The 24,635-nt window shown below is 50.8% G+C and overlaps 1 protein-coding gene across 1 annotated transcript; it reads right to left on the reverse strand.

Annotated features, from left to right (window-relative positions):
- Nucleotides 1-4,026: 4,026 nt before the first annotated feature.
- On the reverse strand, nucleotides 4,027-14,950 carry LOC144280010 (uncharacterized). The gene is made up of 7 exons (XM_077841701.1): nucleotides 14,725-14,950; nucleotides 13,806-13,882; nucleotides 10,311-10,664; nucleotides 9,195-9,542; nucleotides 8,570-8,817; nucleotides 7,939-8,041; nucleotides 4,027-6,966 (listed from the first exon to the last, which is right to left on the reverse strand). The coding sequence occupies exons 2-7, from the start codon at nucleotides 13,873-13,875 to the stop codon at nucleotides 6,176-6,178; spliced, it is 1,914 nt and encodes a 637-aa protein (XP_077697827.1). The 5' UTR covers nucleotides 13,876-13,882; nucleotides 14,725-14,950; the 3' UTR covers nucleotides 4,027-6,175.
- Nucleotides 14,951-24,635: the final 9,685 nt, after the last annotated feature.

Raw genomic sequence — 24,635 nt, forward strand, 5'->3', positions numbered from 1 at the left:
TCACCCCCCTCCAAAAACCCACCCCCATACACACACAGACTCACTCTCCTGCTGGTAATAGCTCATCCAAACTGACCACTCTCCAAGTTTAAAACCAAGTTAAACCAGAACATCCGGGGGGGGTGGAGAGGGTAGGAAAAAACAAGAGGAAATAGTAATTAGTCCCAGGGGATTAAAAGGCCCCTCCCTATCCACTGAGGAGAGAGAACCAGGGGGCAATAAGGCTCAGCTGGGAAAGGGGTTGCTAGGGAAGCGATTCGGTTCGGCTGACTCCAACTGCTTGGGACCTTTTAAAACCCTCCCCTGGCTGGAAGGAGGGGGAAAGTGAGGGGAGCAGGGAAGGGCTAGTAGGCTGTTTGCCGCAAGACACCAGACCTTCCCAGCAGGGAGGCTGCACTCGCTCCCCAGGAGGGAAGGAAAACAGGCCCAAGGGACTGACTGAGGAGAGGAGTAGCAGGACCCTGTGCCACCTATAAGGATTTGCCTTGCCCCAAACCTGAGCCTCCAAGGCTAAAAAGGACGGAGCCTGCTGAGGCGAGCAAGGTATTTTGCCAGACTGTGCACAGCAAAGTTCTTGTAAGTCTTGCTGGGAATCTCCCCCTGTAATGAGACATTCTCACTTGCCCTTGGCAACTGGCCAATTCACACCAACTCCAGGATGGGGGGAATCAAAGGCTGTATACGCTGTGTGGGTGTATTGTATTGGAGATAGCAATTTCTCGCACTACACTGGCTGTGGGAGGAGGCAGGGGGTCCCAGATGGATCAGGGCTCCTCCATCCGAGGGGACGGGGGTCTCGGGTCTCTGGCCGTGGGAGGGGCGGGGCGGCAAGTAGAAGGGGCGGAGCTGGGGCTAGTCTCTCTGAAGTGGGGGCTCCACCCCCGGCCCATGCAGGGATTGTATGTAATTCCATGGAAGAGGGGAACCACAGTGCCTTTGGGATCTAAGAACATTGGGGTGGAGGATTATTAGGTGAATTCGCTCTGGTTGCACAATCTCCCGAGAGCTCCAGTCCTTCCTGGGAAGGGTTGGGAGGACTTGGCCTATTCCTGGGGTTTCCTTGGGCATGGCAAACGTCTGTAGTGTAGACAAGGCCTAAGATTTTCTGCTCACCACACACTTACTTCCGTGCATGCGATCCAGCACTGACCCATCCACCAGCCCTGAATTAATGCAGTCTTCTGTGAGTGACAAGGTTCGGAAACACAAACGCTCAGTCCCGAAAGATGCCTGTTTAGTGGAGTATAAACCAAGTCTGACGAGGGGAACACACAGGCTAGTGAACAGACACACTGTATTCGCGTCTTGCTAACCTACGGTGAGCAGGCTAAGCAATTACCTTTTAAAGGTATAAACCATCAGCTATCGCCCGGTTTGTAATGCTATTGCTTGAAATGACTGGCTCGGGAAGTGGGGAATGGGAAATGGGGCCTTTTCCCTCTACGAGGCGCCAGCCCCAATCTGGCCCCAGGTGGGGACTGGCTGGCTCAGGGTGCAGAGGGAGGTGTAACACAGACCGAACAGCAAGTGAGGGACTCAGACCCATTTCCTAGCCTGGAAATCTACAGCATTAATAACGATACACATGGTGTTTCTATCAGCAACCGTCATCTCGAGGTCCCCAGGCTAGTCTGGCAGGAGGCTTGGGACAGAGGAGAACAGCACGAGGGTGCAGAAATTTGCACGCCCCTGGCTCTGCCCCCACTGTGCAAAGGCGTCCCTAGCGCTGCGGGGAAAGCAGCAGCAGCTCCCACAGCGACCACACAGGTGGCTCAGCTGCCAGGCCCAGATTTCTCGTCCCGTAACGCTGCCGCTGAGCTGAGATGCCAGGACCTGGGCAGCCCCCCGGGAACGCCCCATCCCAGGCTGCACGGATCCTGCTGCTGAGTGGTGAACAAGGAAGCGGAGCTAAAAGACTGAGAGGAAGAGAGTCATGCCGGTTTTTTTTAGCCCACTAGCCTTGGAGTGAGGAGACGCAGGGTGTGTTTCTGGCCTGCTTGGGGTCTCACTCTGTGCCTCCATTTCCCCTCCCACCTTTTGTCTGTTTCTGAACTCTTAGGGGAAGGAACTGTCTTTGGCTGTGTGTCTGGGCAGTGCCTGGCATGACTGGGCCCAGATCTCGGCTGTCTCTGGCTGTGTGTCTGGCAGCAGTGCCATTTTAGATTGGGCGGGGGCAACTTTAACTTTGATTCGAGGAGCTACTCAGGCACCTGAAAACTCAAGTGTTTTTGGGAGATAACAACTTAGAAATTAGCTGACGGGAGCACTGCACCTAATTCCTATATAAAGAAAGGAAAAAAAATAAATACAAACACCAATTAAAGCCATATTTTAAGTTTATATGTACATTTAGAACAATCCGGAGATAATACAGCAAGATATTCCTAGCCAAGCCTGGAAATATCATAAGAACGGCCATACTGGGTCAGACCAAAGGTCCATCTAGCCCAGTATCCTGTCTTCCCACAGTGGCCAGTGCCAGGTGCCCCAGAGGGAATGAAAAAAACAGTGCTGGCAAACAGAGGCTAGGGACACCATCTCTGTCCATCCTGGCTAATAACTGTAGATGGACCTATCCTCCATGAATGTATCTAGTTCTTTTTTGAACCCTATCATAGTCTTGGCCTTCACAACATCCCCTGGCAAAGAGTTCCATGGGTTGACTGTGGGTTGTGTGAAGAAATACTTCCGTTTGTTTGTTTGTTTGTTCCTCCTGCTGCCTATTAATTTCATTGGGTGACCCCTAGTTCTTGTGTTATGTGAAGGAGTAAATAACACTTCCTTATTTACTTTCTCTACACCCATCAGGACTTTATAGAGCTCTATCATAACCCCCATTGATCGTCTCTTTTCCAAGCTGAAAAGTCCCAGTCCTGTGAATCTCTCCTCATACAGAAGCCGTTCCTTACCCCCAATCATTTTTGTTGCCCTTCTCTGTACATTTTCCAATTCCAATATATCTTTTTTCAGATGGGGCGACCAGACCTGCACATGGTATTCAAGATGTGGGTGTATCATGGATTTCTATAGAGGCATTATGATATTTTCGCTTTTATCTTTCCCTTTCCTAATCATTCCCAACATTCTGTTTGCTTTTTTGACGGCCGCTGCACCTTGAGTGGATGTTTTCAGAGAACTATCCACAATGACTCCAAGATCTTTCTTGCATGGTAACAGCTAATTTAGACCTCATAATTTTGTATGTATAGCTGGGATAATGTTTTCCAATGTGCATTACTTTGCAGTTACTTTCCTTTACCAGTTTTGGAGCCTTAATACAAGAACTAATAACTTTAACCAGCAAATAACATTCATGCAGAATATTTGCTCAATATCATTGTCATTACCACGTCACACCAATCTCCCACAAACACCCGCACACTTGTTTATTTTCATTTATATTACTTTTGCAAAAATTATAAGCAAGCAAATATATGCACTTTTAATTTGTGAATCTCATTTCTTATGAAAAAGTTATGAAGTCTAAAGTAGTTGTGTTTCTCCTCAAACATGCTTCTGAAACATGGAATGACTAACAAATTAAAGAACGAATTAGTTTTGGCACTATCTAAACAAAAAGGATAGTCAAAAAGCTTTTAAAGTGATAATTGGAAAGAAAATATTACAATAGATTGGCCAACATGGGTTTCCCATCAGCTCTGACACATCTGAAGGTGTATTTCCAATATATAAAAATATGACTTTTTCCAGTGGCCATGTGTTTTCTTTTCTTAAGTTATTCAGTAACTAGAAATAAAGTCTTAAACATTGTAATCTATTTCTACAATGCATTTGATATTTCTCCAGCGTAAAGGAAAATGAATTTAAAAATTGAACTTTTAGCCTCTGGAAACTCTTCAGTTCTATTACGTAATATAGGTTTCAGAGTAGCAGCCGTGTTAGTCTGTATTCGCAAAAAGAAAAGGAGTACTTGTGGCACCTTAGAGACTAACCAATTTATTTGAGCATGAGCTTTCGTGAAAAGCTCACGAAAGCTCATGCTCAAATAAATTGGTTAGTCTCTAAGGTGCCACAAGTACTCCTTTTCTTTTTACGTAATATAGGAATCCTAAGTATGTATCTACAGTGATGTTAGAGGGGTTTCCTTTCACCCCCTCCCCTGGTTCTTGTCTCTCATGCAGAAAGCAGAAGACCAGAAGTCCGAAGTGCAGCCAATGCAATGTTTATTGGCATTAGTTCCAAGCAAGCATATCCATAGCTCTACATGCTGGCAGAGTCTGTTTCCCCCTTCCCAGCTCTGACGCTGCAGAGCTGGACCTGTGTCCCTGTTCCCCATTCCCACCATCTCCTTCTTAGCAGGCCCCAATATACCTGCTGTGCTCAACCCTAGTCACACCCCTTACAACTTATGGTCATGTTCCATTTTGGGGTGTCGTGAGTCTGGGGTCTTCGTCCCACCTCTTTTGTATCCCATGGGAGGGGTAAGGAGTGAGGTTGTTTTCTGGCCAAGGCCAGGCTTTTAGTGTTTCTTATGTCTCCCCCATCCCTCTTGCCCCTCCTAACTAATTGCTTGACCTTGGCTTGAGAAAGGAGCCAGGCAGCCTTTCAGTGTATGCGCATATATTACTCTCCCACCATGCCCTGTAACGCTTTAGCTCTATCCCTTATCTCTTCCCGTTATACTACCAAACCCATTTGTCCAGGCAGAAGCAACACACATTGTCTTTGTTCGCACATATTAGTAAGGATATAAAAGTATCAAAAATCAAACCCAAAATTCTCTCTCAGGCTGACAAACCAGCTATATACTAACAATGACCCAACTGGATCATTCTTAACTGTGCCTTAATGAAAATACAATATGACACTAGACCTCTTAAATGTTAAGAAAATTTGCCCTCTAAACAACGTCCTTTCTAGCGCATACTCGCATATTAAGGAAGTTAGGAAATCAACCACTTCTAAGGCTGTAATAACCAGAGAGGATTAAGACCCCTACAGGAACCGTTTAAAAAAAAAAAAAAAAGTCCCAGAGGTCCATAGAAGAATTTCAGAAAGAAACCATTTGTATTTGCTGATGGAGACGCCAAGGTACGGACAATAACGTCCTCTGATTTCCACCAGGAGTGACTGAACGTCTCAGGGCAGCACCGACGGTGACAGTGGAAATAAAACAGCCTGGCTTTGTGGGGGAGACTCGTGGAGATCAGCACGCACCAGGTCCCTTCTCTGGGCCAAGGCTGGCCAGGACTTGCCCTCCCCTGGCTCCCATCCCACCAGCGGGGGAACGAGGAGCTATTTCCCCACAGGAAGGGCTTTGAGTGCCCTCTGGTGCCAGGTTGCTAGCGCTGATGCTGGCTGGGGGGGCTGATGGGCGCCCAGGCTCTCAGCCACCCAGCCGGAGGGGGCATGTGGGGAACTCATTATACCCGCTCTGCTCCGGGTGGGGGCGCACAGAGCCATACGGACAGTTCTCAGCTGCGACGACAAAGCTGGGGAATTTACAGTTCCCACAGCCCGGAGTGGGAGAGGCGGGGTGGGGGTGGGGACAGCCTTGTGCCAGCAGCAACTTCTCAGCCCCCACCCACGGCCTTCGCAGTTCCTCTCCTGTTTGCACGCCATTGTGATACGGACCTGGGGTGGGGGGTGGGCAGGTGCCCGCCCTCTGTAAATAGTGCACTTGCCAAGCGGGCATGTCTATTCTTAACCCTGCAGTGCACATCCAAGTCAATTGACCCGGGCACTAAGAGCTGGTGCCTTGGACCCTTTTTTTTTTTTTTCTTCCTTTGTATTTTCTCCCTTCCCTCTGGACAGGGACGATAAACCTGTTTTGTTTTGTTTTGTTCTCCCGTAGGCTGCAGCTCTTTAGCAGAGCTAGTGCGGACGAAGTGCCATGGCTGAACGTCAAGTGTCTTCCCGGCGTGTTCCGGCTGCGTGCACTGTCGGCAGAGGTGGATCTGGCTTTCTACGACAGGGTGACACAATTTCATGCTCCACCCAGAATTCAGAAGGTCTGTAGACATCTTCCCAGACCATCACACCAACCCTCCAGAGGAGCGGGGAAGGAACTGTGACTCCCTGGCCAGTGGACTCCTAATAAAGCATAGGCACCTGATTTTTCTGGCAGAAGAACACAAAAAAATGGGACATGGGTCAAATTCTCTGATGGCGTAAATTGGAGCTACCTGGGTAGAGTTTGGCCCCATGTCGGCTCCTACAATGTCACTTTTATCTTTTGCAAAATGGGTAAAGAACTCTTTGAGAGAGCCCGCTGCAAAGCACGCGCCCTATGATTGTGGAATTCCTTGGCTAACGTTTGCTGCAGGTGGGGGAAATCAAACTTGTCAGGGTCCCAGCTGGATATAAGGAAAACATCTTTCTCTCCTCCCAGGCGCGATATACAGTCCTCTCTGATCATCTGCAGGGCGCTCGCCTCACAGCCGTTTCTTCTCTGTGCAGACAACACGTCCGAGTCCACTTTGGAACGGACAAAGTAAAACCTCTTGCCCAGCATCTGAATCTCCTCCACAAGTCTGGTGTCGGTATCTGTGAAGCGCTCACAGGAGATGACAATGAGCAAGTCGTACTGTCTGAAGTGACGCTGCTTAAGGAAAGTGTCTGAGGGACAATTCCTTGTCCCGATCCCTGGCAGGTCCCATAGCATTACGTTGGGGTGTTTGGGATGTGAATAAGCCTTGGGCTCCACCATGATTCCTCCTATCACCCCAGTATCAGCAGCACCTGTATCCTGTTCTTTCAAACCCCGGGTGGCATTGACAAAAGATGACTTTCCAGATCCCGTCTCTCCGACTACAGCAACTTCGAGCTTTGCATTCTTGACGGCCTCACTGACCTCTTGCAGCGCGGAAGCCAGCCCTGACGGGTTATTTGTTGCAACAGCAGCTTTCAGTTCTGCAATGTCTCCTTCAGAGAGCATGTCGAAATCTTCCCAAACCACATCTGTAGCAGCTCTTCCCTGTTGTTCATGCTCCTTTGGCTGCCAGTCTTAAGGAAAGGGAATGACACATTTCAGTTATGGATAGATTCGTTTCCACAGGCAGTATACAATCAGAACCAACAGATACACTCAATACGATCTCCAGTCAATAGGCAACAAGATTCTGATGACATTTAAGGAAGGCTGCTTTTGTCACATGCGAAAGCTCCAGCTCATTATGACCTTGATTCAGCAAAGCACTCAAATCTTTACTGAATTCTCTAGAAGCTCTGGATTTGTGGGGCCTGGTTGTTCTTTCACCAGGCCTGGCACATTTGTCCCCCTTCCCACCCCACAAAGAAAAACAATTTTCAAGGGCCCCCAACCCATCATCAGGACAGCCCTTTTATGTACAAAGTTACCCAGTGTTAAGCAGTGGAATTATGGCAGATTGAAGAGGCTTCACCCTTTACATAAATCACAGCAAAATACCAACACTGAGGCCAAATTTTACTTTTTTAAATTCTTAATTTCTAAGATTTCCCAGGGATTGAGTTAGCCTCTGGACTCCTGGAAAGTGGTTTGTTTTTTAAAAATAGCAATATCCCGGGGGGCCCAAATTACTCAATTCTCCCCCTCCCCAATAATTGGATGGTAGAACTAGTCCTGCCTGTCACTTAAATCAGTTCTGCTTTCCCTGAGAATCATGGGGAATTAGGTTCCAAAGTGCCGCAGTCATCCTGCAAAATGGGACTCAAGCGCCTAAGTCACTTTGGCACATTTGAAAATGTTAATCGTGATCTCCTGACTTGCCCTCCCGAGCATACTGAAGTGCCCAGGGTCAGATCCTGAGCTGGTTTAAATCAATGTAGTTCCAGATCTGGCACATTGTCCTCTATCTTCTACCAGCTTGAACAATTCCTCATCCTAATAAACGAGTGGCTTTGTCCCGTCTTAATTCAGCTAACTATCAAGTCCTGCTAGGGCCAGAGGCTGATTTGGGTATAAACCCCCAAAGCATGAAAAACACAGTATTTTACCCAAGGAGCTGGAAGACTGTGTGTCACCATGTTCCATTACTCGAGAGCCTCCAGGGCATCTGGTGGTAACCTCTCCATAGGGCTGTGAGTTCAAGTCTGTTGCCTAGAAAAGATTCACATTTGGGGAGAGGAAAGAAAATCTGTGTTAGGAGCTGTGGATCCCCAGCTGTGCTGTGCATGTCATGTGGCTTGTTTGGAATCATAGCAAGGGGACTTTCTATGAAACTAACACCTTGTTACAGCACCAGACTTCCCTCCTGGCTATCTTTGTGTATTTCTCTCTTCCCCGATGACCTAAATGCATCACATGTGATGCAGCTGCTCTGGGTACGTGGGTGGTCTATCTGTTCTGTGCCAAATAGGGCAACTACATAGCCCTCCTTCTCAGTAGCAGCTGAGCATCTCCCAGTCATTCACGAAATTACCCTTGCAACCTCTTGTGAGACACGGTCCACGTTATTAATGGAGTTGAAGGGCAGGATTTCCAAAAGCATCTTAAGGACTGAGGAACACAATTCCTATTGAAAGGCCCTTTTGAAAAGCCTTTCCAGAGGGGTTTGCTCTATCTGGCAGAACTGGGAACCCCCAATATATGCAAACAGGAAGGAAACAAACATGTCTTGTGCCTCACCTGTAAGGAGTAGCCAGGTGGTGGCAGGAGTGTGTTTGGCTTTTCTGACTCACTGGCTGTCAACAAGTTTGACTCAGGCTGGTCTCTGCCCTCCTGCTGTTTCTGTTGGGGCCAAAACTGAAAAGTCCTTAATTTCCGCAGCAGGGAGGGATGGTGCTTCTTAATAATAATATATGTTATAATTGCTAACGGAGGTAAACACAAGAAGACCCAGTACACAACTGATGATAGCTGGTCACTCACAATGCCTGTAAAAGACAAACAGAAAACAAAATAAAAACTTTTGGATGCTATTGGCATAATCTTAGTATTTTCCTTCCCATCTCTTGTGCAGCCAGCGTCTGGTTCGTTTTTCCCCTGCCACTGCACGTTAAGCAGCAGCTTTAGTTGAGGTATCCGCAAGGCCTCTTGCTTGTGTGGCTATGGCGGGGTTCAGAAGCCAGCAATGCGCATATGGCTCATATTAACCCTATGGGGAAGCAGGGACAGCCTGGACCAGATCTATGGAGCTAGAACCTGACAAGGCTGGGGAAAAGGTTAAGGTTACATCGAGGTAGCTAACCTCATGCACTTTTCTCAAGTGTAGGAAAACCCCTCAGGGCTTGTACTATACACTGTCCCGTACCTTCGACTGTAACTTGCATCCGCACAGAAAACCGTCCCAGTTCCGGCTTGACATGGCAGATGTAGAATCCCTCATCCTGGCTGCGAACTCTCCTTAACGTCAGGGACGCATTTCCCTCAGGGAATCTCTCCGGGTGGAGCTGTGTTCTGTTCCTGTAAGTGACCTCTTGTCTCTGCAACGTGTCCATCCCGTTATAATAGCTGTGAACCAGGAGATCCGGCCCCTCGGCTTCTTCCTTCTTCCAGGTGATGTTCAACAACTGGCGGTTTAATCCAGCTTCAAAGGAGCAGTTCAGGGTGACGTCCTGCCCCAGCTGAGCCACGATAGGGGACTTCATTTCACGTTTCCCTTATGGAGAAACCTGGCTCAGAATTATTTACCCCAGCTCCAGAGGCAATTGTCGGTCGCATTTTCCGTTCTATTTTATAGAAACCAACCAGCCATAGTAACCCATACGAACATGCCACACTCGTACCATGCACACAACACAACAGACACCCCGCACGCCCACTACACACAGTCACACCGCCGTCACAACTCTCCAAGCCCACCACACTTACATGACACACACGCACAATGCTCACACAGCACACGCCGAACAACGCACACAGACCTCCCAGGTTACCAAGAAGACCAACAGGGTTATACACCTTCGCGTTTTCTCTGCAGTAAAACGTCTGCACCCACGTACCATTTCCTTCAAAATCCACACCCACAGAAAGGCCTAGAACATTACCAGTGCTCCTCCTGGGCTGTGAGGGGGATTTGAACCCGTGACCTTTGGAACCAAAAGCATGCACCGCTGTCATATGAACTGAAGGAACAACTCCAACAGTTGATACCGCTAGGAGGCTATTGTCTCTTTAGGTGATAGGGCCGCTGGCGGGGGACAAAGGCAAGCACTGCGCTTGTGTGGGCTAAACCTATGGGGAAGAACACAAGGCTACACAGTGGCTGAAAGTCAAGGCCAAACGCTGCTACCACAGACATGGCCTGTGTCTGCACTGGGGGGTTGTGGGGCGTTAACCAGACCTGGCTCTGCTGGGGATCACATTGTACACAGCGAGTGAGTGGGTCTCAGATGCTCTGACAGGGACACAGGCGGAGGAAACCTACTTAGCACTGCCAGTGAAATCTCCTCGGACCAGGCTCCCAGCTCAGAGGTGATGTAGCAGAAGTAGGAGCCCTCGTCCTGGACGCGCACGGCCCTGAGTCGCAGGGACGCGTTTCCTTTCTGGATTCCCTCCGGGTACAGCTGTGTTCGGCCCCCGTAAGCTTTGTCCTGTCCCTGCCACAGGTTTGTCTGCCCATAGTAGCTGTGAACCAGGAGATCTGCTCCCTCGGCTCTTTGCATCTTCCAGGTGATGTTCAGTCGATGGAGTTTTACCTCCGGTATGTGGTCGAAGGTGCAGTCTAGGGTGACGTCCTCGCCATCCTGAGCTGTGATGGATGGCCGTGCTCCAGCGACTCCTTAAAGGGAAGCAAAGGTAGGTGTGGGAGCCTTTCACCTTGAACCCCCATTTCCAAGCCCTCCCCAAATATCGGCATTGACTAGCTGAAAAGCCTGCCACCATCGGACACGTGCATCCATGGAAGGAGGTTCCCATTCCCAGAGACACATGGCCAGTGCACAGTTACTAGTTGGTAACAAAAAGCATCAGAGCACTGCCAGGTACAATTCCTCTGTTAACCCAGCTGGGCTGGAGGAAGTCCCTTGTGGACACAGCTATCCCAGCCAATCGGGGTATGGATCTGGCTTGTTGCGCTCACAGGGGATGGTTTTACTGCACTATGCTGTGGGCCGGGCCACACGAGGAGTGCTCTGCTGGGATCGTAGCCTGGCCAAGTGCTCCTAGTGCAGACCGAACCTGCGTCTACACTCGCGGGTTGTAGACGTTAACTAGACCCAGTGTAGGGGGTATAAATAAGCTGCAGGGCCGCGGCAGGACAAGTGACGGCAGCAGAGGCCCGGCTTAGCCAGGCTGAGTATGTGCCCACAGGCTGCAGCTCTTGCTGTCTGTATGACTGCACGTACCCTGCTTTCTATACTCGCCCCAGCTGTCACTTAACTGCCGCGAGCTGGGGAATGGGACGCCCAGTTCACAGTGTAGACAGAGCCTGTGCGGGCACAAGTGTGTAGTGTAGACATGGCTGCAGTAGTATAAACGGGTTTCAAACCAGTGTAGCTAGTTCCTGTATATGAAGGGGAATACCCTAGACCAGTGGTTTTAAACCTATTTTTCTGGGGACCCAGCTGAAGAAAATTGTTCATGCCCACGACTCAACGGAGCTGGGCATGAGGGGTTTGGGGTGTTGGAGGGGCTCAGGGGTGGGGCTGGAGATGAGGGGTTTGGGGTGTGAGAGAGGCTCATCCCCAGCAGAGGGTTGGGGTGTGGGGTGAGGGCTGTGGGGTGGGGCCGGGGATGAGGGGTGCAGGAAGGGGATCCAGGTTTTGCGCGGGCTCAGGGCTGGGAATTGGAGCGTGGGGTTCGGGCGTGGGCTTACCTCCGGGGGCTCCTGGTCAGCGGCGCAGCAGGGGGCTAAGGCAGGCTTCCCGCCTGTCCTGGCACCACGGACTGCGCTGCGCCCCGGAAGTGGCCAGCAGCAGGTCCGGCTCCTAGGTGGAGGCACCCAAGAGGCTCCGCACTGTTCTTGCCCGCAGTCACTGCCCCCCCCCCGCAGCTCCCATTGGCCAGTTCCCAGCCAATGGGAGTGCAGAGCCGGTGCTCACGGCAGGGGCAGCGCGTGGAGCCCCGTGGCCCAACTCCCTAGAAGTCGGACCAGCTCCGGGCGCAGCGTGGTGTCAGAACAGGTAGGGACTAGCCTGCCTTAGCCGGGCAGCACCGCCCACGGGACCTTTAACAGCCTGACTGGCAGGGCTGAGCAGAGCCGCGAGGGTCCCTGGGTGCTGGGCAAGGCGACCCAGGGCCTGACATGCTGCGACCCAGTAACGCTGCACGAGGCTGGTATTTGGCAGCTTTACATCGTAGTCGGGGCATGTGCTCTAGGGGCTGTCCCAGTATAACTGTATCAATGGAACAGCACGTACATAACCGACATACAGCGTGGCCCTGGGCGGGGGGAGGTTTGCAGGGGCTATAGCCACCCCAAAATTTGCCTTAGCCCCACCATCGCCACCTCTCCCAGACCTGGGCACCCTGCCAGGAGCTGCCAGCTGCTCTCTGGCCATCCAGACCCCACCGCTGCGGCAGTCTCCCCTTCTTTGGGAAGCAGTTCGGTGGCTCGCCCGACGCCAGAGGTGGCCGTGCCCACGTGGGTCTCCGCTGAGCCGGGGCGGGGGGCAGGGAGCCTGTCTGGGCCGGTGCCCCGGGCTCAGGAGTGGGAGCTGCAGCTGCTGCGGGACTGAAAAGTGTTCAGCTCCTGGGTGCTGGTCTTAAGGAGACTTAAAGCGCGTGGACGCACTCACGCGGGGCACACACCGCCTCCCTCCCACACTCCCCAACGCACAGTGTCACACACACACTTGTGTTGTTGTTGCAGTTACTTCCTGGTACTTCCTGTCGAAATGCGCAAGGCAGATATGTTCTCTGGAATTCTATTCTTCCAAAGTTTAAGGATTACCGTCCTGCGATTTTCGCTGTTTGGCTGCTCTGTGCGGTTCATCATTTTATTTCTCTCTTATGCTTAAATGTAATTCTTTCAGTAGTGAGATCTGAAATGTCTAACCTGTCCTGGCTGGAGCAATTATCATTATTACTTTTATTACCCTATTGTGCTTTGTCATCCATTGTTCAATGGGGTACAATCAAATAATAGTTTCCATGGGAGGCACGTGCATCCCCCCATTCGGGGAGGCTAGCCCCCTTCCCCACCCCTTTCACCCAAGGCCTTGCCCCTTCCGCCCAATGCCCCGCCCCCACTCCGCCCCTTCCACACACACCCCCTCTCACGGAGGAGCCCTGAGCCCAGGCTGCTAGGGGAGCTCTGAGCCCCGCCGCGGCCCGGTCCTGGGGCTATGGCAGTGAGCATTAGTGGGGGTTTGGGGAGGCACCTCCATTACCCACCGCCCATGACAGGACCCTTCTAGAACGTAAATTTAGCTTGTGCTCACCTTTGCCGTGCCAATTTAAAAAAATTAGCTAAACACGTAATTTTAGACACTGTGCAGATTGTACAATTATTTGCAAATTGTATTTTTAATTATATCTGTAAAATAACTTAAAATTCATATGCAAATAAAATCTGTATTATCTCCTGATTGTTCTAAACTTATATATAAACTTCAGATATGGCTTTAGTTGGTGTTGGTATCTATATTTTTCTTTCTTGTAGAAAGACTTAGATACAGGGCTCCTGTCAGCGAATTTCTAACTTATTATCTGCAAAAAAACTAAATTGGTTAGTCTCTAAGGTGCCACAAGTCCTCCTTTTCTTTTTGCAAAAAACCTAGTTTTCAGGTGCCTAAGTAGCCCCTTGAAATCACCGTTAAAGTTGGCCCCCGGGACCCCCCCCATTGGAAACGGCGCCATTGGCACAAACTGGGACCAGCTAAAAAAAAGGGGCGGGGGGCAAACCCAGTAGGGAAATGGACAATTAAAGCGATCCCAGATCCCACGAAAGAGGCAGGAGAGTGAAGCAGGAAGTACCTACCATAGAGAGTCCACAGAGCCTTCAAAAGCAGTGACCAGCCAGGGCTCATTCCCACTCTGCTTCTGACCATTTTGCATCTGCAAGAAAAGGAGATAAAATGCTCTGATGAGCTGCATTCCAGACACCAGCCCCTGGGGACACAGACACAGACACTGCAGCCCTGGGTTCCCATCCTGCTCACCCCAGCCGGGGCGGAGGGTCCCATGCGGCTCCCAGAAGTAGTGGTATGGCCCCCCTCCAGCTCCTATGCGCTCCAATGGCCCTGCTCCAATGGGAGCTGCAGGGCCGCTGCATGCAGACGGGGCAGCATGCAGAGCTGTCTGGCCGCGCCTCTGCCTAGGAGCTGGAGGGGGGACATGCCGCTGCTTCCGGGAGCCGCTTGCAGTAAGCGCCGCTCAGAGCCTGCACCCCTGAGCCTCTCCCCACGTCCCAGCCCCCTGCCCCAGCCCTGATCCCTCTTCCGACCACCAGACCCCGCAATCCCAGCCCAGAGCACCCTCCTGCACACCAACCTCCTCATCCCCAGCCCCACCCCAGAGCCTGCAACCCCCAGCCGCAGCCCTCACCTCCCCCCCGCATCCCACTCCCCAACCCCAGCCCGGAGCCCCTTCCCACACCCTGAACTCCTCATTTCTGGCCCCACCCTGGAGCCCGCACCACCAACCAGAGCCCCCACCCCCACCCCATGCCTCAACTCCAATTTTGTGAGCATTCGTGGCCCGCCATAGAATTTCTCTTCCCAGATATGGCCCTCGGCCCAAAAAGTTTGCTCACCCCGATCTAGAAGCTGTTTTCAGGGAGCCCTTCATAGCAGCCATTTTCAGTCAGTTGTGCCGTCAACTTACAGACACGAAGAAGCTGCTAAAATGACACCAGCAATCAATTTCACCAACCCACCCTGGAGCAAAAAATCTCTTACCTTCCACTCTTCCTTCCACTCCTGGGACCATCACGAAGAAGTTAAAGAAATATGCTAATCCTCTGTGTTTCAGCCATCTCTGTGTGTGTGTGTGTGTCTCTCTCTCTTCCTGTAAATCTGCGATGCAGTAATACGGAAACTGAAAGTACCACGCAATCTATTGAAACAACACACAGCAAGCTCAAGTCTAATTTCTGTGAGCTCCACCCAGCCACTTTTCAATTGATTTTAGGCGTGCCCGATCAGTGTCTGTGAGTCCCGCATCGCCCCTGGGAGCAGAACACGATGGGGCTGCCCCTTCGCCTCCTGCCCCATGCTGCCCTTACCCCCAACCCCCGCCCTCGCACCGCCTCTTCCCTGCAAGACCACACACCCCCCCGCTAGTCCCTGTGAGCCGGCTGGCTGATGCGGGTGTTGATGCGGGTCACGGGTCGGATGCACGTTGTTTCTGGCACCCGCGGATCCATAATTTTGTGTCCATGCAGGGCTCTGAATATACAGATCACCCCGCCTGCTGTGGGTGCCCAGTCAGGCACATGCCCCTCCACGCCTGCTCCCAGGCAGTCCAGAGCAGGGGTGATCCTACCCCCCTTGCCATGGGGACCCTCGCTGGGAAACCGCCCACAGGACACATTTCCACCCCACACCAGCTCTCCCCCCGCAGAGACGAGACTTACAGGGCAGCTGCAGCCTGCTCATCCCCCCCCAGAGGCGACATGTAGCTGTGTCTAGTGAGGGGACATATTCCCCCCCCACCACCATTTCTCCGGACACCTCTTGAAGGGCTAAAATCCATATGCTGTTTATGTTACAACCTGATATATAGACTGTGTCAGCTCTTTTTACAGGCCCAAAATCCAGAGTTTTGTCAAGAAGACAGAGGCCTAGCAAATAGTGAACAATATTAGCTAAGAAGCAGAACAAAGGACAACCTTGCTTTTCGCTAAGATAAGCTTGGTCAGCAAGAAGCCAGGTGGAAATTATAATTGGGGGCTTTATCTCAAAGTTGCGAACAGACCATGGGAATGAAAGGGGCCCTGTTTCTTCTGTAGAAGAGATGCCTTCCTACACACCAGCCTTGAGTTTATGGAAGAGGTTCAGACATATCAGTATGAGATATGATATCCTCCCTCTCACAGACGTGCACCTCTCCTCCAAGCCATTGCCAGTACCTGCCTTAGAAACACAAATGAATAATTAAAAGACAACCTTTATTGCTAGTTACTTTTCATTTGTCCTTTTGCTTTAACTCCTAGGTGTGTACCTGTTGGACAATCAAGGGAGCTACTTCATTATCTATGGATTCCAAATCAGAATTCAACATATATATATTTTCTACTAACACACTTTATATATTGTTTAATGGAAAACACCTGTGTACTAATTAAGTGTCATGTGTTAACCTGAAACCATGGGCGGAGACATTATGTAACCTTTGGACCATTGGCCACTGTGCTTATCTTCTCTTGCTGCTAGACCTACCCAGGGGTTTGGGACTGCCTACCCCGTCATTTCCCTCCGCCCGTGGAAAATCGATGTAATCCATTGTAATCAATTGTTTGGCCGTGTCTCTGAGCCTAATAAGCGAGGTGACTCTCCGTCAGCGCTGTGCGTAATAAACCCACGTGCTTGATTCTATACGGTGTCCATATTTGTTCCTTCACCTCTGGCTCGGACGCACAGAAGCGAGGAGCTAACGCTTCCCCAGCTGTGGCACTCACAGTCATCCCCTTCTCCTCTCCCTGCCCCTCTCCCACTCCTCCATCCCCTCCCGCTTCTCTTCCCCCTGCCCCATCCCACTCCCCCATTCCTTCCTCCTTTCCCTTCCTCCCACCTTATCCCCTTTCCTCTCCACACTGTCACCTGCCCCATTCCCCCATCCCCTTCTCCTCCCCCTGCCCCATCCCACTCCCCCATCTCCTCCCCTTCTCTCCCCCGCCCCTCTCCCACTCCCCCATCCCCTCACCTTCTCTTCCCCCTGCCCCTCTCCCACTCCCCCATTCCTTCCCCCTTTCCCTTCCTCCCACCCTATCCCCTTTCCTCTCCACACTGTCACCTGCCCCATTCCCCCATCCCCTTCTCCTCCCCCTGCCCCATCCCACTCCCCCATCTCCTCCCCTTCTCTCCCCCGCCCCTCTCCCACTCCCCCATCCCCTCACCTTCTCTTCCCCCTGCCCCTCTCCCACTCCCCCATTCCTTCCCCCTTTCCCTTCCTCCCACCTTATCCCCTTTCCTCTCCACACTGTCACCTGCCCCATTCCCCCATCCCCTTCTCCTCCCCCTGCCCCATCCCACTCCCCCATCTCCTCCCCTTCTCTCCCCCGCTCCTCTCCCACTCCTCCATCCCCTCCCCCTTCTCTTCCCCCTGCCCCATCCCACTCCCCCATTCCTTCCCCCTTTCCCTTCCTCCCACCCTATCCCCTTTCCTCTCCACACTGTCACCTGCCCCATTCCCCCATCCCCTTCTCCTCCCCCTGCCCCATCCCACTCCCCCATCTCTTCCCCTTCTCTCCCCCACTCCTCTCCCACTCCTCCATCCCCTCCCCCTTCTCTTCCCCCTGCCCCATCCCACTCCCCCATTCCTTCCCCCTTTCCCTTCCTCCCACCCTATCCCCTTTCCTCTCCACACTGTCACCTGCCCCATTCCCCCATCCCCTTCTCCTCCCCCTGCCCCATCCCACTCCCCCATCTCTTCCCCTTCTCTCCCCCACTCCTCTCCCACTCCTCCATCCCCTCCCCCTTCTCTTCCCCCTGCCCCATCCCACTCCCCCATTCCTTCCTCCTTTCCCTTCCTCCCACCCTATCCCCTTTCCTCTCCACACTGTCACCTGCCCCATTCCCGCATCCCCTTCTCCTCCCCCTGCCCCATCCCACTCCCCCATCTCCTCCCCTTCTCTCCCCCGCCCCTCTCCCACTCCCCCATCCCCTCACCTTCTCTTCCCCCTGCCCCTCTCCCACTCCCCCATTCCTTCCCCCTTTCCCTTCCTCCCACCTTATCCCCTTTCCTCTCCACACTGTCACCTGCCCCATTCCCCCATCCCCTTCTCCTCCCCCTGCCCCATCCCACTCCCCCATCTCCTCCCCTTCTCTCCCCCGCTCCTCTCCCACTCCTCCATCCCCTCCCCCTTCTCTTCCCCCTGCCCCATCCCACTCCCCCATTCCTTCCCCCTTTCCCTTCCTCCCACCCTATCCCCTTTCCTCTCCACACTGTCACCTGCCCCATTCCCCCATCCCCTTCTCCTCCCCCTGCCCCATCCCACTCCCCCATCTCTTCCCCTTCTCTCCCCCACTCCTCTCCCACTCCTCCATCCCCTCCCCCTTCTCTTCCCCCTGCCCCATCCCACTCCCCCATTCCTTCCCCCTTTCCCTTCCTCCCACCCTATCCCCTTTCCTCTCCACACTGTCACCTGCCCCATTCCCCCATCCCCTTCTCCTCCCCCTGCCCCATCCCACTCCCCCATCTCTTCCCCTTCTCTCCCCCACTCCTCTCCCACTCCTCCATCCCCTCCCCCTTCTCTTCCCCCTGCCCCATCCCACTCCCCCATTCCTTCCTCCTTTCCCTTCCTCCCACCCTATCCCCTTTCCTCTCCACACTGTCACCTGCCCCATTCCCGCATCCCCTTCTCCTCCCCCTGCCCCATCCCACTCCCCCATCTCCTCCCCTTCTCTCCCCCGCCCCTCTCCCACTCCCCCATCCCCTCACCTTCTCTTCCCCCTGCCCCTCTCCCACTCCTCCATTCCCTCCCTGCTTCTCCTCCCCCTGCCCCATCCCACTCCCCATCCCCTCCCCATTTCCTCTACACGCTGTCACCTGCCCCACTCCCCCATCCCCTTCTCCTCCCCCTGCCCCATCTCACTCCCCCATTGTTATACCAATAAAATAAAAACCAGCAGGATTTTATTAAAGGGAAAAAGGCAAAATACCACATTTATTGTGAATACAGAAAGAATCCTAGTAAGCAGTTAGTTACAGCTATAACATTCCATTCAGTCTCATATTTATTCACACATTCATTCACACACACACACACACACAGGTTCTGCAAGGTTGTTCTCATAGTTACCAGCCTTAGAGTTGCTCATGCCAAGCCACTGGCCAGGTGGCCTGGACATGAGGACGGAGCAGGGCCTTGTCAGATGCTCATCTGATGCTCCTGGAAGCTGGTTTGCAGAATCAGACCCCAAAGTTCTCACTTTCTAGAGTCCATTTTTATAGGAATTTCTTCCTAGGCCAGTCTATGGAGGTGGCTTCATCATGCTGTTGCTGAATCAGTCAGCAGATGGCACATTCCTGATGGCTCTGTTGCCAGGTGTTATCTTGTTCTTTGGGTCTCCCATCCTTGCGGCTGTTGGGTGGATTCCAGTCTGCCCTCCGGGGGTCATCCGGTTATTTCCACTTGACGCCTTCTTCAGCCGATGGACACTGGATTCTTAGGCTGGCACCTCCCTGATCACTCAGTTGTTATCCACACCAAGCATCTATCCACATACATCCTCTATCTCTATTTTAAACACAATTGTTAACAAAGCGAGATGACTACAACAAAAGGGTGGGGAGTCTCTGGGTGCTGTTTCTGTTGTTACAGAGTGTTGCTTTGAGTCTCTCTCTGTGTGAGTGGTTGTTGTGACAAAGAATTCCTTTGAGAACAGACTCTGTCTTAGAATGTACTAACACAATTAGCAGCTTGCAAGTTTCACAAGAGAGGGAGAAAAACAGTACCAAAACCCAAGAGACCTCTTAATTAGTAATGTTAGGTGAAAAAAATTAAATATAAAGCAGTTATGCCGACAGAACCAAAGTCAAGCCAAGAGAGGCTGCTGGGAAAGTCTCTGAAAGTAGAATAAAGGAATATTTGTTTAAGTTACAAAGAATGTGACCATCGCTTATTAGCACTGTAATGTCCAGGAAGTGGATCTCTTGTGTGGGCTGATCCAGGCTGAGGTTGAGGGTGGGATGGAAATTGTTGAAATTATGGTGGAATTCCTCAAGGGCTTCTTTTCCATGGGTCCAGATGATGAAGATGTCATCAATATAGCGCAAGTAGAGTAGGGGCATTAGGGGACGAGAGCTGAGGAAGCGTTGTTCTAAATCAGCCATAAAAATGTTGGCATACTGTGGGGCCATGCGGGTACCCATAGCAGTGCCGCTGATTTGAAGGTATACATTGTCCCCAAATGTGAAATAGTTATGGGTGAGGACAAAGTCACAAAGTTCAGCCACCAGATTTGCCGTGACATTATCGGGGATACTGTTCCTGATGGCTTGTAGTCCATCTCTGTGTGGAATGTTGGTGTAGAGGGCTTCTACATCCATAGTGGCCAGGATGGTGTTATCAGGAAGATCACCGATGGATTGAAGTTTCCTCAGGAAGTCAGTGGTGTCTCGAAGGTAGCTGGGAGTGCTGATAGCGTAGGGCCTGAGGAGGGAGTCTACATAGCCAGACAATCCTGCTGTCAGGGTGCCAATGCCTGAGATGATGGGGCGCCCAGGATTTCCAGGTTTATGGATCTTAGGTAGTAGATAGAATACCCCAGGTCGGGGTTCCAGGGGTGTGTCTGTGCGGATTTGTTCTTGTGCTTTTTCAGCTAGTTTCTTGAGCGAATGCTGTAGTTGCTTTTGGTAACTCTCAGTGGGATCATAGGGTAATGGCTTGTAGAAAGTGGTGTTGGAGAGCTGCCGAGCAGCCTCTTGTTCATATTCCGACCTATTCATGACGACGACAGCACCTCCTTTGTCAGTCTTTTGGATTATGATGTCCGAGTTGTTTCTGAGGCTGTGGATGGCATTGTGTCCCACACAGCTGAGGTTATGGGGCAAGTAATGCTGCTTTTCCACAATTTCAGCCCGTGCACCTCGGCGGAAGCCCTCTTTGTAGAAGTCCAGTCTGCTGTCTCGACCTTCAGGAGGAGTCCACCCAGAATCCTTCTTTTTGTAATGTTGGTAGGGAGGCCTCTGTGGATTAGTATGTTGTTCAGAGGTGTTTTGGAAATATTCCTTGAGTCGGAGACATCGAAAATAGGATTCTAGGTCACCACAGAACTGTATCCTGTTCGTGGGGGTGGAGGGGCAGAAGGAGAGGCCCCGAAATAGGAGAGATTCTTCTGCTGGGCTAAGAGTCTAGTTGGATAGATTAACAATATTGCTGGGTGGGTTGAGGGAACCACTGTTGTGGCCCCTTGTGGCATGTAGTAGTTTAGAAAGTTTAGTGTCCTTTTTCTTTTGTAGAGAAGCAAAGTGTGTGTTGTAAATGCCTTGTCTAGTTTTAGTAAAGTCCAGCCACGAGGAAGTTTGTGTGGAAGGTTGGTTTTTTATGAGAGTCTCCAGTTTTGAGAGCTCCTTCTTAATCTTTCCCTGTTTGCTGTAGAGGATGTTGATCAGGTGGTTCCGCAGTTTCTTTGAAAGCGTGTGGCACAAGCTGTCAGCACAGTCTGTGTGGTGTGTAGATTGTAATGGATTTTTTACCTTCAGTCCTTTTGGTACGATGTCCATCTGTTTGCATTTGGAAAGGAAGATGATGTCTGTCTGTATCTGTACGAGTTTTTTAATGAAGTTCATAGATTTCCACTCCATACGGCTAAATGCAGTGCCTTGCATAATGACAGGTTTCAGAGGAGCAGCCGTGTTAGTCTGTATTTGCAAAAAGAACAGGAGGACTTGTGGCACCTTAGAGACTAACCAATTTATTTGAGCATAAGCTTTCGTGAGCTACAGCTCACTTCATCGGATGCATCCAGTGGAAAATACAGTGGGGAGATTTATATGCACAACGAACATGAAACAATGGGTGTTACCATACAGACTGTAACGAGAGTGATCAGGTAAGGTGAGCTATTACCAGCAGGAGAGCGGGGGGTGGAGGTGGGGGAGGAACCTTTTGTAGTGATAATCAAGGTGGGCCATTTCCAGCAGTTGAAAAGAATGTGTGAGGAACAGTGTGTGTGTGGGGAATAAACATGGGGAAATAGTTTTACGTTGTGTAATGACCCATCCACTCCCAGTCTTTTTTCAAGCCTAAGTTAATTGTATTCAAAAACAGACTCCAACGAGAGACTGCTTAATTGGAATTAATTTGCAAACTGGATACAATTAACTTAGGCTTGAATAAAGACTGGGAGTGGATGGGTCATTACACCAAGTAAAACTATTTCCCCATGTTTATCCCCCTCCCCCACTGTTCCTCAGACGTTCTTATGACTTAAGTGGGGTTATGTCTGGTTTACTCCAGTAGAAGGGATTGGAAACCCAGGCCCAGTGACTGACTGACTGTCTATCTATCTATCTATCTATCTATCTATCTATCTATCTACCTATCTGTCTATCTACCTATCTATCTATCCCCAAACAGACCCCTCTTTCTCTCCATTACATGCACACCCTACCGTCTATCGTTCTCGCTCTCTCTCTCTCATCCCAGACACACCCATCTGATTCATTGACTCCAATGGAGCTATGGCCCATTTGACCCCAGCTGGGATCTGGCTATATTTTACATACCTGCCCCCTTCTGGGTAATCCCAGAGCAGAGCAAGTGAGTGGAGGACACTAGTCCGGACCCAGCTCTGACGGGAAGCCAGGTCCAGTTCCTCCATGGGATGGTGCATGACTCCTCCTACTGGTCACTGATGGAATAATCTGGGCCATGCAGGTGGGCTCCTTCCTACCTCCTCAATCAGCAATCAGTGGGCTCAGAGAAAGTCAGGCGTGTGACCCTTTTACACCCATCTCTCTAATGAGGCTGTAGATCCTCTCATTTTCTGTCCAAACGGCCAATCATGTCTGAATGCTGGCACTGGCAGTTTCCAATGGCAGGGAGTTCTGCAGGTTAACGCCATCTCAACAGAAAAAAGTTATCATTTCTCTTCTTTAAATCTAAGCTTTTAAAGGGGAAGCCCCACAGGGTTAGGAGGTCGTCCACATGAACCTAGGTGGGTGGGTCTCTGTTGATACGGGAGGGCTCACTCGCTTTCCCCCCACCCTCTCGGTGGGGTGGTTTACTGTAGCACCAATGTAACCCGGATCCATACCAGTGTGTGTCTTTCCCCCCTCTAGTGGCTGGATCCTGGGAAGTGGTTTAGGGAGCTGCTATGCCGCACAGCGAAAGGCGTGTCTCCTTTAATTCCAGGGTTAAATGCAATTACTCCTGCGTTTATTCCCCCCTCGTCCTCCCCCCAAGTCCAAGGTTCAGTCCTGGTGCCCGGTATCTTTCCAACAACTGCTCTGTTCAGAAAGCAGAGCTGCCCTGGCATCCCCAGGCGTAGGGGGAAGGGGAAGCTTCTTTAACCCTTTAGGGTCTGCAGCCCTGGTTGGTGGGTCCTGCCACAAAAAAAAAATTATGATTAAAAAAACCCGGGTTTTTCAGCTGAACATTTTTCAGTTTGATGACAAAAAAACTGGAATATTCTAAGAAATACCCCCCTCTAAACAAACAAACCCCCTTTTCCAAACGACTCTAGGGCCCGTAGGAGGGTGGGTGCGGCTTCTGATAGCCCCACGACCCCTGCTAGAATTAAACACAGGGGAAATCAGCGCAATCATCACAAACACACACACGTAATCCCGGACACACCCCCACACATGCACAGACTCACGATCTCACACACAGACACATGATCCAAGACTCCCAGTTACACACACAATCCAGGACTCAGGACTATACTCACACACACTGCTATAGCAATAAAATAAAAAACCAGCAGGATTTTATTAAAGGGGAAAAGGCAAAATGCCACATTTATTGTGAATACAGAAAGAATCCTAGTAAGCAGTTAGTTACAGCTATAACATTCCATTCAGTCTCATATTTATTCACACATTCATTCATACAAACACACAGACACAGGTTCTGCAAGGTTGTTCTCATAGTTACCAGCCTTAGAGTTGCTCATGCCAAGCCACTGGCCAGGTGGCCTGGACATGAGGACGGAGCAGGGCCTTGTCAGATGCTCATCTGATGCTCCTGGAAGTTGGTTTGCAGAATCAAACCCCAAAGTTCTCACTTTCCAGAGTCCATTTTTATAGGAATTTCTTCCTAGGCCAGTCTATGGAGGTGGCTTCATCATGCTGTTGCTGAATCAATCAGCAGATGGCACATTCCTGACGGCTCCGTGCTGCCAGATGTGATCTTGTTCTTTGGGTCTCCCATCCTTGCGGCTGTTGGGTGGATTCCAGTCTGCCCTCCGGGGGTCCTCTAGTTATTTCTACTTGACGCTTTCTTCAGCCGATGGACACTGGATTCTTAGGCTGGCACCTCCCTGATCACTCAGTTGTTATCCACACCCAGCATCCATCCATATACATCCTCTATCTCTATTTGTTAACACAATTGTTAACAAAGCGAGATGACTACAACAAAAGGGTGGGGAGTCTCTGGGTGCTGTTTCCGTTGTTACAGAGTGTTGCTTTGAGTCTCTCTCTGTGTGAGTAGTTGTTGTTACAAAGAATTGCTTTGAGATCAGAAAGAAAAGGAGGACTTGTGGCACCTTAGAGACTAACAAATCCATTTGAACATAAGCTTTCGTGAACTTTCGTGCATCCGATGAAGTGAGCTGTAGCTTCACGAAAGCTTATGCTCAAATAAATTGGCTAGTCTCTAAGATGCCACAAGTCCTCCTTTTCTTTTTGCGAATACAGACTAACACGGCTGCTACTCTGAAACCTTTGAGAACAGACTCTGTCTTAGAATGTACTAACGCAATTAGCAGCTTTCAAGTTTCACACAGAGAGGGAGAGAAACAGTACCAAAAACCAAAAGACCTCTTAATTAGTAATACCCTGGAATTTAAACTATGGGGAATCAAACTCATTTGTGATTTTAATACAGAACTTCTTTAATATGATCCAACAACACCACACACACACACAGAGTCCAAGACTTACACACACACAGTCCAAGACTCATGATCACACACAT

The sequence above is a fragment of the Eretmochelys imbricata genome, chromosome 24 (assembly GCF_965152235.1).
Source record: "Eretmochelys imbricata isolate rEreImb1 chromosome 24, rEreImb1.hap1, whole genome shotgun sequence".
Taxonomy (NCBI): domain Eukaryota; kingdom Metazoa; phylum Chordata; order Testudines; family Cheloniidae; genus Eretmochelys; species Eretmochelys imbricata.

Bases quoted from the DNA above. Each gene is read 5' to 3' on its own strand.
- LOC144280010 (XM_077841701.1), bottom strand. From the start codon at position 13,875: ATGGTCAGAAGCAGAGTGGGAATGAGCCCTGGCTGGTCACTGCTTTTG. The intron at 10,665-13,805 runs GTAGGTACTTCC...CTTCCCTTTAAG, and splicing joins GGCTCTGTGGACTCTCTATG to GAGTCGCTGGAGCACGGCCA. The intron at 8,818-9,194 runs GTACGGGACAGT...TGTCTTTTACAG, and splicing joins GATGCAAGTTACAGTCGAAG to GCATTGTGAGTGACCAGCTA.